At 43.8% G+C, this 18,317-nt stretch overlaps 2 protein-coding genes across 5 annotated transcripts in view; one reads left to right on the top strand and one right to left on the bottom strand.

Moving 5' to 3' along the window:
- The window catches only part of PDE4D (phosphodiesterase 4D), a 636,407-nt gene that overhangs the window by 357,024 nt on the left and 261,066 nt on the right, over nt 1–18,317 (bottom strand). The window lies entirely within an intron of this gene.
- Nucleotides 614–8,516, top strand: LOC310889122 (uncharacterized protein; the record flags this gene model as incomplete). Its single annotated transcript, XM_083816177.1, has 2 exons — nt 614–764; nt 3,987–8,516. The coding sequence occupies 2 exons, from the start codon at nt 614–616 to the stop codon at nt 4,901–4,903; spliced, it is 1,068 nt and encodes a 355-aa protein (XP_083672303.1). The 3' UTR covers nt 4,904–8,516.

Here is an 18,317-nt window from a genome sequence, read left to right as displayed (position 1 = left end):
TTGTTTCTTTCCTTTTGTTCTTCCCCTCCTACTCTGAGGAGGGGGAGTGAGAGAGTGATTATGGTGGAGTACAGCTGCCTAGTAAGGTAAAACCACCACACCTGGCCTGCACCAGCAGTCTGGCCAGCAGGAGGATGAAAGTGATTGTCCCCTTGTCCACAGCACTGGTGACACAGACTGCACCTTGCATTCTCTGTTCACTTTGGCGTCCCTCTCTACAAGAAGGACATTGAGTTGCTGGAACGCACTGAGATAAGAGCAGCAAAGCTGCTGAAGGGCCTAGAAAAGAAGACCTATGAGGAGAGGCTGAGGGAACTGGGCTTGTCTCGTCTGCTGAAAAGGAGGATGAAGGCACACCTCATCACTCCCTAAAGCTACCTTAAAGAAACTGGTAGCAAGGTGGGTGTCAGGCTCTTCTCTCAGGTGTATCCTAGTGTTAACTGGGATAGAATTATTATTTTTTTTTTCCTAGTAGGTGGTATGGTGCTGTTATGAATAAAGAACAAGAATAATGCTGATAGCCGCTGATGTTTTAATTGTTTCAGATCACTGCTTTCACTAATTCAGGTACTTCTCAGCTTCTACTACTGTCCAGGGAGCAAGGAGGCTGGGGATGCACAGGAATTTTGGAGGGGACAAAACCAGGACAGCTGACCCAAACTTTCCAAAGGGATATTACATTCCTTATGGCTTCATCCTGAACAATAATCCGCGGTGGTTTGCTGATGGTGGTTGCACTACTCGGAGGCATTGCTCATCAAATGGTAAGCAATTGTATTGTGCATCTCTTGTTTTTTATATTCTTTTTATAATTATTATTATTATTATTATTATCCCTTCTTTTTCTGCCCCATTATACTGTCTTTATCTCAACCCATAAGTTTTTACCTTTTTTTTTTTTCTTTAATTCTCTGCCCCTGACTCTGTGAGCAGGGAAGAGGAGTGAGGGAATGGCTGTGTGGTGCTTAGCTGCCTGTCGGGTTAAACCTCAACACTCATTTTGGCAAACAATGTGAGGAAAAAAATGGTTGAGGTAACAACAGATTTGACCAGAGTAGGTTAAAGCAAAATTATTGTAAGCATTATATCAGTTTAATTGTTGCTGTTCACAACGTTGATTTTTTTTTTTTTTGCTCTCGTAATTGTTGTGCTTGAGCTCAGAGTTGTGTTGTGTAACACTTTTCTTGATGTATGTATTCCCTGTCATGCTGTTTATCATTTCTAGGGGCTGGCTCAAGCTTATAATTTTGCTGTACTGTGTAAGAGTGGTTTATGATATGATAAAGTTACTGGTTTTGGGACTAGTCTGGTATTTGTATTCAGCATTGCCATCATCTCTGTACTGTGGGAGCCATCTCTCAGAAACTATTAATTATTACGCTCTTTACCTTTTCTCCTTGGGAATCCAGTCTATGGGGGAGACAAGGGGAGACACCTTGCCTGCTGCTTCCCCTTCCCTTTCTCCTTCACCTTCCCTTTCTCCTCCAGGCTAGTTAAAATAGCTCTCAAGAACTTTGAATATCCTTGGGATGTTCAATCCAACAGGTTCCTATTGCTATGCCTCTTTAATGTGTTTCTAGTTTTGTTTAAGTTTAAAGGACTATTTAAGAATACCACCCAGAGATCTGCCCCTGGGCAGGATAGCTATGAGTGGCAGGGAGAGTGGGAGGATATGGGTAGTCACCTTGAACAGTGGGTATCTTCAATGCTTTGGAACTTCACCCCTGAAGAAGTGCAAAATCTTAAAAAAAAAAAAAAAAAAAAAAAAAAGAGAGAGAGGTGAAATGTTTGAAAAAAGGCATGCCAATGCCATCACCTTGGCAATTTATGAAACACAAATTACTGCAATGTGTTGGGGCTTGGCCTATGTCTACCAAGTCACAATAGACACTACTCGAACACCTGTGACAGGCCCTGCAGCCACTGCAACCCCAGCAACAGCGTGGCTACTCCAGTCCCCTGTGACAGGCCCTGCAGCCACTCCAACCCCTGTGACAAACAATATGGCTACTCCAGCCCCCTGTGACAGGCCCTGCAGCCACTCCAACCCCTGTGACAAACAATGTGTCTACTCCTGCTCCCCCCAACAGGCCCTGCAGCCACTCCAACCCCTGCAACAAACAACATGGCTACTCCAGCCCCTGCAACAGGCCCTGTAGCTGGTCTAGCCTCTGCAACAGACACTGCAGCCGGGCCACAGAACCAACCTGTGCTGATAACAGATGCCCCTATACAAAAGAACAAAACAATGGATGTTAAAGTCAGCTTTTTATTTAGGAAAGAAACTCCAAACAATAAGGGGAAGGAGGAGGAAGAGCACAAGCCAGACTACTCCAAAGCATGGCCATCACGGGGAAGCCTTCTATGATGAGATGACTAACTGAGTAGATGAGGGGAGAGTGGTAGATATGGTCTACCTTGACTTCATCAAGGCTTTTGAAACTGTCTCCCGTAACATCCACACAGGCAAACTCAGGAAGTGCAAGCTAGACGCTTGGACAGTGAGGTGGAATAATAATTGGCTGGATGGTAGAGCTCTGAGGGTTGTGCTCAGTGGTGTAGTCTAGTTGGAGGCCTACAGCTAGCCGTGTCCCCCAGGTGACAGTACTGGGGCCAGTCTTGTTCAACTTCTTCCTCAGTCACCTGGATGATGAAAGAAGAGTTCAGCCTCAACAAGTTTTCAAATGAAATAAAGCTGGGATGAGTGGCTGATACCACCAAGGGCTGTGCTGCCATTCAGGATGTGGCACTGAGAGAAATGGTTTTGCTGTGGACTTGGCAGTGTTAGATTAATGGTTGCACTTGCTGACCTTTGGGGCCTTTTCCAACATATGTGATTCTATGATTCTACAAAAAGGCTGCTAAAATGATGAAGGAACTGGAGAGACGCTCCTGTGAGGAAAGGCTGAGAGAGCTGGGACTGTTCAGCCAAAGAGCAGAAAGCTCAGAGAATCTCATCAAGGTGTACGAATATCTGAAAGGAGGCTGCAAAGAGGACCCAGCCAGGCCCTTTTCAGTGGTGCCCAGTGACAGAAAGAGAGCCAGGGATCACCACTGGAACACGACAGGTTCTGTCTGAACATCAGCAAATGTTTCTTTACTGTGCGGGTGACTGAGCAACAGAACAACTTGCCCACAGAGGCTTTCCCACCAGCAACAAGGGACGAGCCCTTCTGGCGAGTCCCTCTGACAGCCCTCAGAGGAGCCGAGTCAGGGCGCTCTGTTTGTACCCAGGACATCACCAGGGTTCCCTGCTTGCATTGCTGGAGCACGGAGCTCAGCAGCCTGCCACCACAGGACCCAGCATGTCGGAGGTCAAACACCGCCGCTAGGCTGTGACAAGATGGCAAATGCCCTGCAAAGCAGCAGGCTTTCCCCTGTGGAGGGGCTGCTGTCCCCACTGGGCAGCACTTGGGGGCAGCCCCAGAGGCCTCTGTGATGTCACAGAGCAGCACCCGTGACTTCTCCAACCTCACCGCTCTGCCGCGAGGTGCATTTGGTTCAAGACTCCTGTGAGTTCAGATGCGTGGTGTACAGTATCCAGGAGCATCCCGGGCTTCCTCAGTGTTGCACCAATTTGTGTCCGTGTCTGCTGGGGTACTTCAGGTCCCCACAGCGCCTGTCCTGGGGCTGCGGGCACAACGAAGGTGCCAGGGTCCTTGGCACCATCGACGACACCCAGCCAGCTCCTCCGCCTTCTCTGACCTCCTCCTTCAGGTACCCTCTGCTAACTCCAGCCGTGCTGCTGGCCTGGGAGAAAGCGTGGGGGGCTGGAGGGGCTGGGACTGGGGGGAAAAGGCAGGTGCTGAGAACGGCCATTGAGTTGTGTGGCCCACATGGCTGAACCTGGTGATGATGAGGAGGAAGAAGAAAAATTTCAGCCCTGAAGAAGGCCCTTCAGGAGGCCCTCACCTCCCTGCTACCTCCATACTCTTGGCCTCTCTTTGCTTTCCTGCTTCTCCTAGCATGACTCTCTTGGCAGGCAGGACACTCCATCCTGTGCCGAGGAGGATCTGGAGCAGAGCGGTTCTGCAGGAACAGCCAGCGGGGGCCAGATGCAGAAAGCGAGACCATCGCAGGCAGCAGCAGGGGAAACATGCCCCATCTGCCTGGGAACCACCAGAAACACCACCTAGGTCTCCACCTGTTTCCACGCCTTCTCCTTCGGCTGCATGCGGCAGAGGGGTGCCACGAGATCCATGTGCCCGCTCTGCAGGCAGCCCATCGACCGCATCCTGCACACGGTGCGAGCGGACGACGACTACCAGCAGTACGTGTGCAGATCGTCCGCTCGCGGCCGCAGGAATGCCGCCAGGGAGAGGGTCCGCAGCAGATCCCCTCAGCGCCACTACGACCTGCGCCCACGGCCCAGCAACAACGGCCCCACAGCTGGGAGAAGGGTGCCGCAGGGGATCGGACAAGCAGACGGGGCTGGCGCAGCTCCAGGAACCATCAGTGTTGCTCCCCCAGCAGGCTGCAGGGCAGTGCCCCACCAGGCCCACCAGTGGATCCATCCTCCGCATCGGCTTGCTGCTGCTGCAGCCTCTGCGCATCCAGCTCCCCAACAGGACCAGCCACTGAACAGTGGCGACCTGACAAGCACCAGGGCAGCGGCCTCCAAACCCATCCACCAACAGCCAGGCTGAGGGTCCTCAAGGCCTGCCGCTCCTTCTGCCAGGACAGCCCTGGCCCTGCTGGCTCCCCCCCGCTGCCCCCACACCCAAATTTCATCTGGCCCAGTAGCTCCTCTCACTCCCAAAGCCAGGCTCATCCCACAGCAGCTCTGCACAAGAATCACACCCTGGAACGGCAGCCAGAACTGCACTGCCAAGCAGATGCACAGTCTCTGTGCTTGCAGATACCTCAAAGGCATCTCAGCATGGTCCTGAGACACCTCTTCTAGGTCAGCCTGCTTGAGCGGGAGGGTGGGACAACAAGACCTCCAGAGGACCCTTCCAACCTCAACCATTCTCTGACTTTTTAGTTATTTTATTTTCCAACACATCAATAAAACTACCTCTGATGTGAGAATGCAGGTACCAGTTTGATCACAGTCATTTCATACAAAAGTCGGACATTTGATCAAGCTCTCCCCACGAGCTAATAATTTCCCTGACAACCAAGCACCTCCTTCTACCTGGGCTTCAGCTGAGCTGGAGCACTGGCCTCTGTGGCTCTTTTAGTGACGGAGACGTCAGCCATCCAAGCACAAACGGAACCCTTTCAATGATCACAACGGCACTCCGTGGAGCTCTCTGAGATACATGGGCACGGAGAGAAGCGGGCTCACTGAGCCCTCTGCTTCCTTCCCCATCCAGCTATGCCCATCTCACAGTCCCACCTTTGGGCCTTCCCGAAGACCGCTCACAGGGGGCCTTACACATTTCCACCAGCCTCTGAACAGCGTCCCCTCACAGTGTTTGGCCACCCCCAAATGCTCTTGCCCCGTAGCCTGTCAGGTCTCCCACAGCCCTGGAGGCAGCAACCCCTTGCAGCCTGTGAGGCCCCCACACACAGCTGCTGCAGCTGACCCCTCCCAGCTCTGCAGAAGCCCACCTTATGGTCTTAGTAGCCAAGTAGATCTGAAACAAATTAGAACATGAGCCAGCTTGTCCCAGAGACAGAATCAAGAGATTCAGGAATGTACTAGATTGTGTACCGCAGAGGACCATTGAGATGAATAATTAGCTGGAGCATCTCCAGTAGGGGGAAAGGCTAATTCTTGGGAGTGTCCAACATGAATAGTAGATGAGTCAGGGCATTTCTCATTGAGGTTTGCAGTTTTCTGAATTGAAAATGTAAGGAAGATGTTGCCATGCTCATTTCAGTGGTGCCCAGTGACAGAACAAGAGGCTGTGTATAGCAGCTGATACACTGGAGGTTCCTCCTGAAAATCAGGAAGGCCGTCTTTCATTTGTGGATAACAGAGCACTGGCACAGGCTGCCCGGAGAGGTTGTGGAGTATCTCTCCTTAGAGACATTTGTCCAGATGTTATCTGGATGTGTTTCTGGACAACCTGCTCTGGGTGTCCCTGCTTGAGCAAGGTATTTTGGACCTCCAGAGGTTCCTTCCAATCTCAACCATTCTTGGATTCTATGAAGAAATAGACCAAACACAGAAGGCTAACCTACATTTAATTGGCAATTATCCATCTTCCTTATGGGAACTGGCTATATAAATCATTGCAATCTTTTGAATGGCTTTTTCCAAGACTTTTATATTTTAATATTCTTTTTAAATCAATGATTCAAAAAATACGTTCTTCACTTACTGTAAATGAACGTACATGAGAGAATTATGAACTGCGTATTTTTTCTTTAGATGCTCCTTTTTTTATTTTTTTCCTCTAATTTGCATTCTGTGGTCTGTTCTACATATGGTCTATTCTGTCTACTATTCTACGTTACATATTTAATACATCTCCTTATTTCAGGGATTCCTTTTTTTTTTTTTTTCTGGAATATTGCTCTATGGCCCTTTTGGCACATCTAGTACAATAGTAGTGTGTCTCTTCTGGAATACGTGTAGCAAATGAAAAGCAGTCTCAAATTTGACAAGAGTAGATAAGATGATCCAAGTATTTATTTTCCAACTATTTCCTTTCTTTGTGATGATACTGTTATTTCTATCCTCAGGAACAAGCAAATACGATCTGTCAGTTACATACAGAAAGCATTATTTTCTTACTTTTTCAACTGTGAAATGAAAAACCATCAAGGACATTTTCATCATGATAAAGTCCACACTTAAAAGTTTTAAAGTTTTTTTAAAATGTACTTTGTTTACCCATATCCATATACAATATTGCTCAAAACATGCCTCCTATAATGTCAAAAGAACAAGTGATGGTAGGAAGAAAGAAGTTCACAATCTCAATCCATATCTTATGGTATGTTTGCTATATATAGATGCTATTTTCTCAGATTCTGGCCCAAATTTTTGTCTAGACCAACAGGAAATTGCCGTATTTCAGTTTCAGCCTTTCTGTATGAGACTACTTGTCAGTGTACTCATGACAAAGTACAGTCAAAGAAAAATGAACATCGTAAATTAGCAAGGCATAATATATTTCATTCAATATTATAGTAGAATGAGTAATCGCAACAATGGAGTAATGTATATAAATATACAATAATGTACTTGTTTTAAGTCTTTGTTCTGCTAATAATAGGCAGCAATTACCCTATTCAAATGAATCCACATCACAGTTACACTTCCTTTAGATCCTTTAATTATAATCTGTTTCATGACTCACTTTTTATAGCATTGTTCTGGAATAGTGTTGCTCAGCAAAACTGAAGTTACCTCTATATTATATAGTCTTTCCTTTTTGCATCAGCAGTCACGAAAGCCTCATGAGACTGTTTCAGAAGTAAATCACCTCTGGGGAGGCAGGACCTTGCATACAAGCTCAGGTAAGTGGACTGAACCCCAAAACTGAGGAGTCTCTCAACCTTTTCTATTTCTATTGGGCAATCATGGGAAAAGAAAGAAAATAATTAATTTTAAAAAGTAAAAAAAAAAAAAACCTGACAACTTTCTCCTTTATTAGTTTCACTGAGACATTTGTCTTACACTGCCTGTAATAATACATTGTATTATTATTACTAATGTGTTGTATTACCACTGCTATCAAAAACGAACACAACGTGACATCCGTTACAGATAAACTCTCTTAAAACATCTCTAAAGTAACCAATCTTATCTTTTGCATCCCCATCTTTATCCATTGCTCCTGTAAGCCCTTCAAATAATTCAGCAGATGGAAAAGGAAAAGAAAAAGAAATAATTCAGCAGATGGAAAAGGAAAAGGAAAAGAAAAAGAAAGGAAAAAGAAAGGAAAAGGAAGAAAAAGAGAAGAAGGGAAAAAAAAGAAACCCTATATCATTATTTACAGAGAAAGCACTTACATGCATAAAAAGTCTTACAGTGTCTGATTCTCTTGAAATGCTCAGATCAACTGCATGTTGTTACTTTGTTCAAGATAAATTTGTGAACCTTTTAGGTCAAAGGCTTCATACCGTGGTCTCATTTTCGTTGCATTTCTAGCCCAAATGAAAATTTGAACTTTGCTCTGAACTTCCATCCACAATCCCAGGACTCTAGACAGAGTTCTGTGATGCTATGACTCAAAGTATCTGGCACGCAAAATTCTATACATTTAAGTTCTAGTTTTGCTGGGGCTCAGGTGAACAAAGGTGGTGCAGTTACTAATAATTTTTGAAACAGACAATTTGTCTAATGAGCTTTTACAAATGTATTGCTGTGGTTTTGCTCATGTGCTCATTTTTGCCATGTAATTAATGTGAAACAATGTGACATAGCTGCTTTTTTTTTTTTTTCTTAGTGAATGATAAGTTTTCACATTAACCAAGACACTGCACTCAGGATTAGTGATGATTTTTAAACATTCCAAAATACGTGGGCTTCCCCAGCAAAACCACACTTTTAAAATTCAAATTCAACCACACTTGAATTTAAAGCTTTTATAACTTTTTTTTTTTTTTTTTTTTTTTTTTTTTTTTTAAACCAGGAAGCGTGCTTTCCTTCTGCTTTACTGGCCTGTTTATCTGTCAACACAGTCTCAGTGAGAGATGGAAGATACTCACTTGCACTCTGCAGTGTGAAGTCTAATGAGAATCACAGTAACATGTCTTCCTTCAGCCCTCACCAGAATTTCCCATTCTTGCTTTTTTCTTATCAAAGACCTGCAACTGTGCTCTGTTGAAATACGTTTCACAGCAGAGTAAAAGGGCAATACAGAGTGAGGCTCATCTCCAGCACATGCTCCATAAAACTGCAATAGAGGGTCCATACAGGCAGCTGCTCTCAGAGGGGGGCAGGGGAGCAGCAGCAGAGGACCAAACAACACTGAACACAGACCAACTTCCACCACACAGTGCACAGCACGAGACTGGTAACATGTACATATGTACAAAGCTGCAGTTCTGTTAATCACTAACTCAGTTACATCTCAACCTCTAGTCTAATTTCCTCTGTCTGGCATATTTTAGCCCATAGTCCAATCCAGCAATAGATAGGTGAAGAGTATTCATTTGCTAAATAAGATGCTAAATATGTATAAAATACAGATATGTATAAAATGCACAGAAGATCCAATATAACTGATAAAAGTTAGATATTTCAATACATATTGCACACACAAAATCATATAGAAAGATTTCAGGTATGAGCAGACAAAGTCAGTGAGTTCATTTTCATTTTCCATTCTTAAACAGCTCCATCTCGTTCTTATTTTATATAAAGTAATACCTTAATTTCATTTATATACCTCCTGCAGTAGACTAAACTTCGTATTGTAACACTACCTCAGAATGTCTTTTAAACAGAGAAAACATATGACAAAAATCTTTGGAAAAAAATATATATTAAAAACATACAGTGACCAGAGAAAAATCTCGTCTGGTCTCCAACCAGCTTAAATGCTCTCTGGATTTTCTGAGAATGGTATTTTTACCTGAGAGCATGCCACTGCTACTCTACTCACAGATGGTTAGCATTAAAAAAAATATTTCTTTCCCTTTTATATTTCTGATACATGTCACACACACTAAGGTAACACACTGTGCAAAACAACAGTAGATTTTACATTATTATACAAGGAAACAATTTTTAGGAAGAAAAGAAGTGGCAGTGGTCCACATCCTATCAGAATCATATTCCTTTCTTTAATATTGCTCATCTGATTCTATTTGAATAACAAACAAACATTGAACAAAGGCAATATAACACTCACATATCCTAAAATTAAAAGTGATAGAATTAGAAATATTCCTGCAAAATTTCTGCACTTTAATTATTTAACACACAAGAAATTAACCAGGGCAAGAGGGGCTGAATAATATTTTCCTTTATCTTCTACAATATCAAATGAGACTAGTTTTAGCAATAAAACATGAATAAGATAGTTACGAGCCTTTTCTAGTAGCCTTAGCATTGTTGTATATGTTGTTTCTCCCTAAACCTCTATCAAGTTCTTAGTCTTAAATACATAAATTTATGGAGACACATTCAGGAAACGAAGTCAATCTAAGTAAAACTATCAAATCAAACTGAATCAATCAGGTTAACAAAGGGCAAAAAGTATAGAACAAACCTTACCAAGTTGTGTGAATTTCTTGGTAAACATTTGTTAGATATTGCCTAAGTTACCATATAAAGCCTTTTCCTTTCTTCATCACAGTTTAGTCAGTGTTGGTATAATTAAGTAAGGTCATAAAACATGACATTGTTTCCATGAGAGCAAGTACAAAATCCTTCAAAAGAAGAATTAGCTAATGTTTTCTTGGGATAGGCAATGCAGTGAATTCAACACAATTTGATGCTGATGCAATACTAGCAGGCTGATAAATGATGTTCAGAATATTTGCGAATGACGTAGTCCCTTCAGGTGAGCAACAGATGTCTCTACAGGAGCTGTAATTAATAACTAAAAAGCATTGAAAGGAATGGAAGAATTTCTTGCCTGTAATACTGTTAATTTCCACATTTAAATACAGCTGAATAATTTCAGACAAAGGTGAGAGCCCTGCATTCATTTTAATGGTTTTTAAAATAGTTCGTTTCTGGTGGGATGCTCCGTGTTGCATTGGTTGGATTTAGACATACAAGCAGCTCCCTCTGATTGCACACACACAGACAGAACCTCTCTGGTTTGGGCCACAGGTTCACCTAGTTGGGGTTTTCCTTCTCTGTTAGCAGAGGCCACTAACAGATGCTTACAGAGTAAGTGAAAGTAATACTTCAAGTATAGAATAGCATTTTTCTCAAGATTTCCTGTCAAAATATGGTGAGCTTGATGGAAACCTGCTGCCTGATCATTTCATCGACTGACCTTGTTCTTACATGAGAAATAGCAAGCGACTTTTTCTTATTCACATTTTCTATGCTGCTCACAATTTCGTGAACTTTAACATAACCCCAGGCTCTTTTCGAAACTGAAGCATCCTAGGCTATCTAGTTGCTCCTTGTTCTGCTCACTTTTACTCTCCTAAGAGTTCACACCAGTCTAAGTATCATTTTGACTTATCCTTAGCACTGAAGTGATACACTCTGGGGACTGCCCACAATGATTCCTAGACCCCTCACTTCAGGTGTTTTACTTAAATTAAGATTTAATGTTGGCTATGCATAGCTAAAGTCATATTGTCCCTTGTGTATTCACATAAAATAACTGACAATGAATTTTCTTCACTGTACTGTGTGCCATCAATCCATGACAGCTTTGTCTCTTTAGAGGTTCTTAATGAAGGACATTATAAAAAAGTATTTTGAAATCCATGTATACAATAGGAATTACATCATTACTTGTTTGCTGAGTCCTTCAAAAAAATGAGGAGGAAGGGGAAGGGGAAGGGGAAGGGGAAGGGGAAGGGGAAGGGGAAGGGGAAGGGGAAGGGGAAGGGGAAGGGGAAGGGGAAGGGGAAGGGGAAGGGGAAGGGGAAGGGGAAGGGGAAGGGGAAGGGGAGGGGAAGGGGAAGGGGAAGGGGAAGGGGAGGGGGAAGGGGAGGGGGAAGGGGAGGGGGAGGGGGAAGGGGAAGGGGAAGGGGAAGGGGAAGGGGAAGGGGAAGGGGAAGGGGAAGGGGAAGGGGAAGGGGAAGGGGAAGGGGAAGGGGAAGGGGAAGGGGAAGGGGAAGGGGAAGGGGAAGGGGAAGGGGAAGGGAAGGGGAAGGGGGAGGGGGAGGGGAAGAGGAAGGGGGAGGGGAAGAGGAAGAGGAAGAGGAAGAGGAAGAGGAAGAGGAAGAGGAAGAGGAAGAGGGGAAAAAATACCCACAACCTCTATGAATAACATCTGGACCTGGAAGTTTAGAACTCTTTGTTGTTGTTTATTTTATTTTTTTTAAATAGACATTGGTCTTTGTTTGAAGCAAGACTTGAACTCAACACTTCTAAACAAAAGCTTTACTGGAAGACATACTTTAGAGATACTTTTTAGTGAAGTGTTGGAAGTTTTTTTTTCTGCTGTTGCTTTGACTTCGTTGAATACTCCTCCTACCTCTCCGTCATTTTTCAGCGTATTTACCAGATGTTACACTTACAAACATGGAGTGCTTTCCAAATTAAATTATAAGGTTGGTTAGAAAAGGCCCATTATCTGTGTGAAACTAAACAATCTGAAACCAGCTCCAACAAACCTAACGTACCCCTATGGAACAAAAAGTGGATAAAGAATTGGTTGGCTGGTCACAGCCAGAGGGTTGTGGTCAACGGTTCCATGTCTAGGTGGAGGCTGGTCACAAGCAGTGTCCCTCAGGGGTCGGTCTTGGGACCGGTGCTCTTCAACATGTTTATTGATGACAGAGACAACGGAACCAAGTGCACCCTCAGCAAGTTTGCAGATGACACCAAGCTGAGCGGTGCAGTCAATACAATAGAGGGAATGTATGCCATCCAGAGGGACCTGGACAGGCTGGAGAAGTGGGCCCATGAGAACCTAATGAGGTTCAACAAGGCCAAGAGCAAGGTGTTGAACTTGGTGTGGTGTAATTGCCCAAAGTAACTAGGAAAATAAAACTAATATTCACATTTTAAAGAAAATGTACAGCATTGAAGAGGCTTTCAGGGTAGGGCATAGCTGCATTACCTGAGTATTCCCTAGGCTTCCAACCTTAGATGCTATCGCACTGGGGGAACCTGGTGTGCTGACTCTAAGGAACAGTACAGAGCGTAGAGTGGAGTGGAGACGCCATGGCTAGGCTCTGTGACTAGGTGGGGACTCAATTATTCTTGTGCACACCGAGACCAATAAGCCGCACTTTTTGCTACCATGAGCCAACAACCTGTCATGTTTTGACAAATGCTGTACTCTAGTGTACTTTTGCTCATTATAATATTATAATACCAAAATACACCTCCATCCCGAAAGCTACCCGCCTCCAACATGCGACCACCCCTCACTGAGCATGCGCTCTGAATTTCTCGGAGCCTATTCCTTTAAACAGAGACGAGAAAACTTTTCACTAATCGTAACTAAGATATGCTTGACTAGAGTCACTCAAGCTCCACCTAAAAGATAGAAGATAATATAAATTGGCCTAAGAGAGAGGGGATATTGTGGAAGATACCATCGTTAGGGAAGAAACCACTGTCAGGGGAGATACCATCACGAGGGAATACACCATCCCAAGGACCTCCTGACTCCTGGGATCAGTCGATGGGCTGAGCCTCTCTTCCTCCCCCACTGGGACGCCTTTGGGTGAGATTTGAACACTTGATTATACTGTGTGTCACCGCAGAAACTTAGAAATCTCTATAGAGTCTTTGTGCCTTTTAACGCGTTAATTTCCAGGCTGCGCACCTGTGTATTTAATGCATTCTAGCTTGCATTTGCAGACAGTAAATTATCGCCGGCAATCCAAAGAACCTGTGTACCTGTTGCTGTAATAAATTGCACTTGATTGCATTGTTCCTAGCTGTGATAGTTCTCATAGAACGCGACTACAGTAACGGCGGTTTTACGTTATTGGTGAATCTGTGACCGTGGTAGTTCAGTGCTAAGGGTGGTTATAGGTTATTGGTGAATCCATGACTGGTAGTTCAGTGCTAAGGGCAGTTATACGTTGTTGGTGAATCTGTGATTGTGATTGTGATAGTTCAGTGTCCTGAATCCGACCAGACCCGTAACGGTTAATCAGCTACACCCTTTAACGCGACACTTGGGCTGGGGCAATTCTGGTTATTTATATAGACTGGGCGAAGAAGAACTTGAGAGCAGCCTTGCAGAAAAGGACTTGGGGGTGCTGCTGGACGAGAAGCTGGACATAAGCCAGCAGTGCGTGTTTGCAGCCTGGAAGGCCAATTGCTTCCTGGGCTGCATTAAAAAAGGGGTGGCCAGAGAGGGAGGTGATTGTCCCCCTGTACTCTGCTCTTGTGAGACCACACCTGTAATACTGCATGCAGGCCTGGGGCCCCCAGCACAAGAAGGATGTGGAGCTCTTGAAACAGGTCCAGAGGAGGGCCACTAAGATGATCAGAGGGCTGGAGCACCTCTCCTATGCAGAAAGGTTGAGGGAACTGGGCTTGTTTAGTTTGGAGAACAAAAGGCTCCAGGGAGACCTCATTGCGGCCTTCCAGTACTTGAAGGAAGCGTATAAACAGGAGGGGGAACGGCTGTTTACATGTGTTAATAGTGATAGGACAAGGTGGAATGGTTTTAAACTAAGACAGGGGAGATTTAGGTTAGATATTAGGAGAAAGTTTTTCACTCAGAGGGTGGTGAGGCACTGGAACAGGTTGCCCAGAGAGGCTGTGGATGCCCCATCCCTGGAGGCATTCAAGGCCAGGCTGAATGAGGCTCTGGGCAGCCTGCTCTAGTGGTTGGCAACCCTGCCCAGAGCAGGGGGTGGAACTAGATGATATTTAAGGTCCTTTTCAACCCAGGCCATTCTATGATTCTATGATTCTATGAAAACACTTCTTTCCAAAAAGTTGCTATAATAGAATTTAGAAGACAATACAAATGCTAATTATGTACTCCGATATTTGGAACTAAACTTGACCAAGTAATAAGCATGATACATTTAAATATTGGCTGTTTACAGAGGCATGCAGTGGCCTAGATTGCTTTCACACCAGAAGTGTATTTTTTCCACCAGCTTTGCTGGACTGGAAAACATTTGTGGAAAATTGTGTTCCAGGCCCTTCACGAGGGCCATGAAGATGGTGAGGGGCCTGGAACACAAGTCCTGTGAGGAAGGGCTGAGGGAATTGAGGTTGTTTAGTCTGGAGAAGAGGAGGCTCAGGGGAGATCTTATTGCTCTCTACAACTCAACAATGTTGTTTCTGAAAACGCTTTTTATTGCTATAGCTTCCTTGGTGCTGGCAGGGTTGCCACACACCACACAAGGAGGAAGCTAAGGAGATCTTAGTGCTCTCTCCAACTCCCTGAAAGGAAGGTGTGGGAAGCTGGGAGTTGGCCTCTTCTCACAGATAACTAGTGATAGGACAAGAGCGAAAGTCCTCAGGCTGTGCCAGGAGAAGTTTGGGTTGGGAATGAAGAGACATTTCTTCTCAGAAAGAGTAGTCAGGCATTGGAACGGGTTGCCCAGGGAGGTGGTGGAGTTACTGTCCCTGGAGGTGTTCAAGGAAAGGCTGGATGTGGTGCTTAGGGACATGGTTTAGGGGTGATACTGGTGTTAGGGGGATGGTTGGTCCAGATGATCATGGAGGTCTTTTCCAACCTTAATGATTCTATGGTTCTGTGATTTCTTTTTGACCAGCAGCAAAATACTCCAAAGAAGGTTTGACTGAAAAAATAAAACTCTACTGAGAAATCATGCATTATTAAACATTAACCGCTATGTTACAGCTGTTTAAACAGAAAGAACCAGTTTTTGACAAATAACCTAATCAATAACACAAACTTCATTTTTATCTTTTGTATTACCAATGTATTAGTCATTTTGTTCCTTGTTGGGATACTTGACACAATAAAAACAGCTAGTTTCCATTGAATTATAACGTTCACCTGTCTTTCAAGCTTTAATTCTACTTTTATATATAGACAGATAGATACATATATATATATAAAATTATAAATATTGCAAATATTTAACAGCCCAATACATACAATGCTTTTTGCTTTAGCAAATAGCAAGATATACCAGAGCTTGCTAAGCATGAAACAGATTAATTATTCATACAGGATATTAAAAGCTGCTATTCTGAATTATGAAGCCAGTCCTCCAGTCCTATTTTTGTACATATTGAAAATACATTGCTGATTGACAGAACTCAAATTGCTCTATATGACTTAAAATTCCTTTTTGGTTTTTACAGTATCATATTGTACTGAAGTGCAGTTGCACTAATCACACCTTAGAAAAAGTGTTCTGTTGATGTGTTTAACAACATTTGCCTCAATTTGTGTTCTGCTCTGTGTATATTCTCTTCTGATCTTTCCAACACTACAGCAAGGGAGAGCTAGGGCAAGCTGCAAATGAATGAGGAAATCTTACTCCAATTTCCAGGCAACACTGAAAAGTGTAATGACTGTGCAGCATGCTGTTCGTTGCTCCAAAAGGTGTTACAACTCATAATTATTGTCATTTTTAATTTCAATTATGTCTGTTTCTTCCATCTCATGTATTAAAATTCATCTTGGTGGCTTTTTGTTTGTTTTGTTGTTGTTATTGTTTGTTTGTTTCCCCTATCCATCATAGTAGAGAATATCTTTGTTCTAAAATATTGCTTGTCTGTATAAATCAGTGCAGCCACTCCTTGGAGAAAGTCCCTTGATAAAAGTCTATCACAAAACTGAAAGAAAAGGCAAAGGATACCCAAGTAGCCATGCCAGCTCTAGAACTTGTTTCTCATTTGATTCAGATGCATCAGAGAATATATACTGGGCAGTAATAAGGATACCCATTCTGGGTGAAAACAGTCTTACATTATTTGGTGAAACTTACCCCAAAATAAACTAAAAAGACCTTAATCAAAACTATTTAGACTAGAATAGAATAGTCCAAATATTTAAGATATAAAATTAGAATTTAAACAAAATTAATGTTTTTTATTAGTAATCAGTTCAAATTAATATGCTATTAGTAATAAATATCATATTATTTATTGTTGTAGACATGGCCCTGGGCAACCTGCTCGGGGTGTCCCTGCTTGAGCAGGGCATTGGACCAGATGGCCTCCAGAGGTCTCTGCCAGTCTCAGTCATTCTGGGATTCTGTGATTAATTTTGATTAACTTTCTGGAGTGTTCCTGTCCACTCTATTGTACACATCAAGCAACATCCAACCCAGGCAAATAGAATTTCTAAAAACTTTAACAAATCTTAGCTGTTGAAGATCTTCCACAAATAAGATCTTAACTGTGTTGCTATTAATAGTAGTAGAATATTTACTTCTACCCAGTTGCAACAGATTTTCAATCACTACATATGGAAATGTGTATTTTTGTAGTGACATACATTTATATAATTTTTGAGTATTACTACATAAATACATTATTAAAAAAAAAAAAAGGAACAAGCAAAGCTCTTGTTTCTTCTCCCAAATTAAATAAATATCTATACAATAACAGTCTTTGCATCCAGGTCATTTATTCCTCAAGCACATAGAATTGTGAGCTCAGCTCATGAAAGGAGAGCTGCTCAGAGCCACCAACATCCTGTCACTCCTTGCAGGAAGGGACATTTGGCCTCCAAGTGATCTCTAACCTGAGCAAACTCAACAGCCTTCTGGCAACATACCACCCACACCCTGGTCTTACATGTTCAGACTTGGTCCTCCTCTGGCATCCTTGGTCTCTAATTACTGAAAGCAGTACAGCTGAAAGCACAATAAAATCTTCCTGCTCTGTTATTTATGCTGCATTAAATGGACGAGAAAAACATAACAATAACAATAACCATCCCCACCCCCACCCCAATAAAATAACACTGCTACACTGTTCATCTAAATTTGACAGAAACAATCATAGGTAGCTTATATTTTTTGAACTAAATTATTTCTATAGCTAGATTGTCAGTTTCTAAATGTATGGATTGTTATGAAAAAGGAAAATGTAAATTCAAAAAAAAATTTTTGACACCGTTCCCCACAACATTCTCCTCAAGAAACTGGCTGCTCGGGGCTTGGACTGGCGTATGCTTCGCTGGGTTAGAAACTGGCTGGATAGCTGGGCCCAGAGAGTTGTGGTGAATGGAGTCAAATCTGGTTGGAGGCCGGTCACTAGTGGTGTCCCCCAGGGCTCGGTACTGGGGCCGGTCCTCTTTAATATCTTTATCGATGATCTGGATGAGGGCGTCCAGTGCACCCTCAGTAAGTTTGCAGATGACACCAAGCTAAGTGCGTGTGTCGATCTGCTCGAGGGCAGGAAGGCTCTGCAGGACGATCTGGATAGGCTGGAGCGATGGGCTGAGGTCAACTGTATGAAGTTCAACAAGGCCAAGTGCCGGGTCCTGCACCTGGGGCGCAACAACCCCAAGCAGAGCTACAGGCTGGGAGATGAGTGGCTGGAAAGCAGCCTGGCCGAGAGGGACCTGGGCGTATTGGTTGATAGTTGGCTGAATACGAGCCAGCAGTGTGCTCAGGTGGCCAAGAAGGCCGACAGCATCCTGGCCTGTATAAGAAGCAGTGTGGCCAGCAGGTCTAGGGAAGTGATTGTCCCCCTGTACTCGGCTCTGGTGAGGCCGCACCTTGAGTACTGTGTTCAGTTTTGGGCCCCTCGCTACAGGAAGGACATGGACGTGCTCGAGCGAGTCCAGAGAAGGGCGACCAAGCTGGTGAGGGGTCTGGAGAACAAGTCTTACGAGGAGCGGCTGAGGGAGCTGGGCTTGTTCAGC

This window comes from Anser anser (assembly GCF_964211835.1).
Source record: "Anser anser genome assembly, chromosome: Z".
Taxonomy (NCBI): domain Eukaryota; kingdom Metazoa; phylum Chordata; class Aves; order Anseriformes; family Anatidae; genus Anser; species Anser anser.
This window is presented reverse-complemented; position numbering and strand designations above follow the sequence as displayed.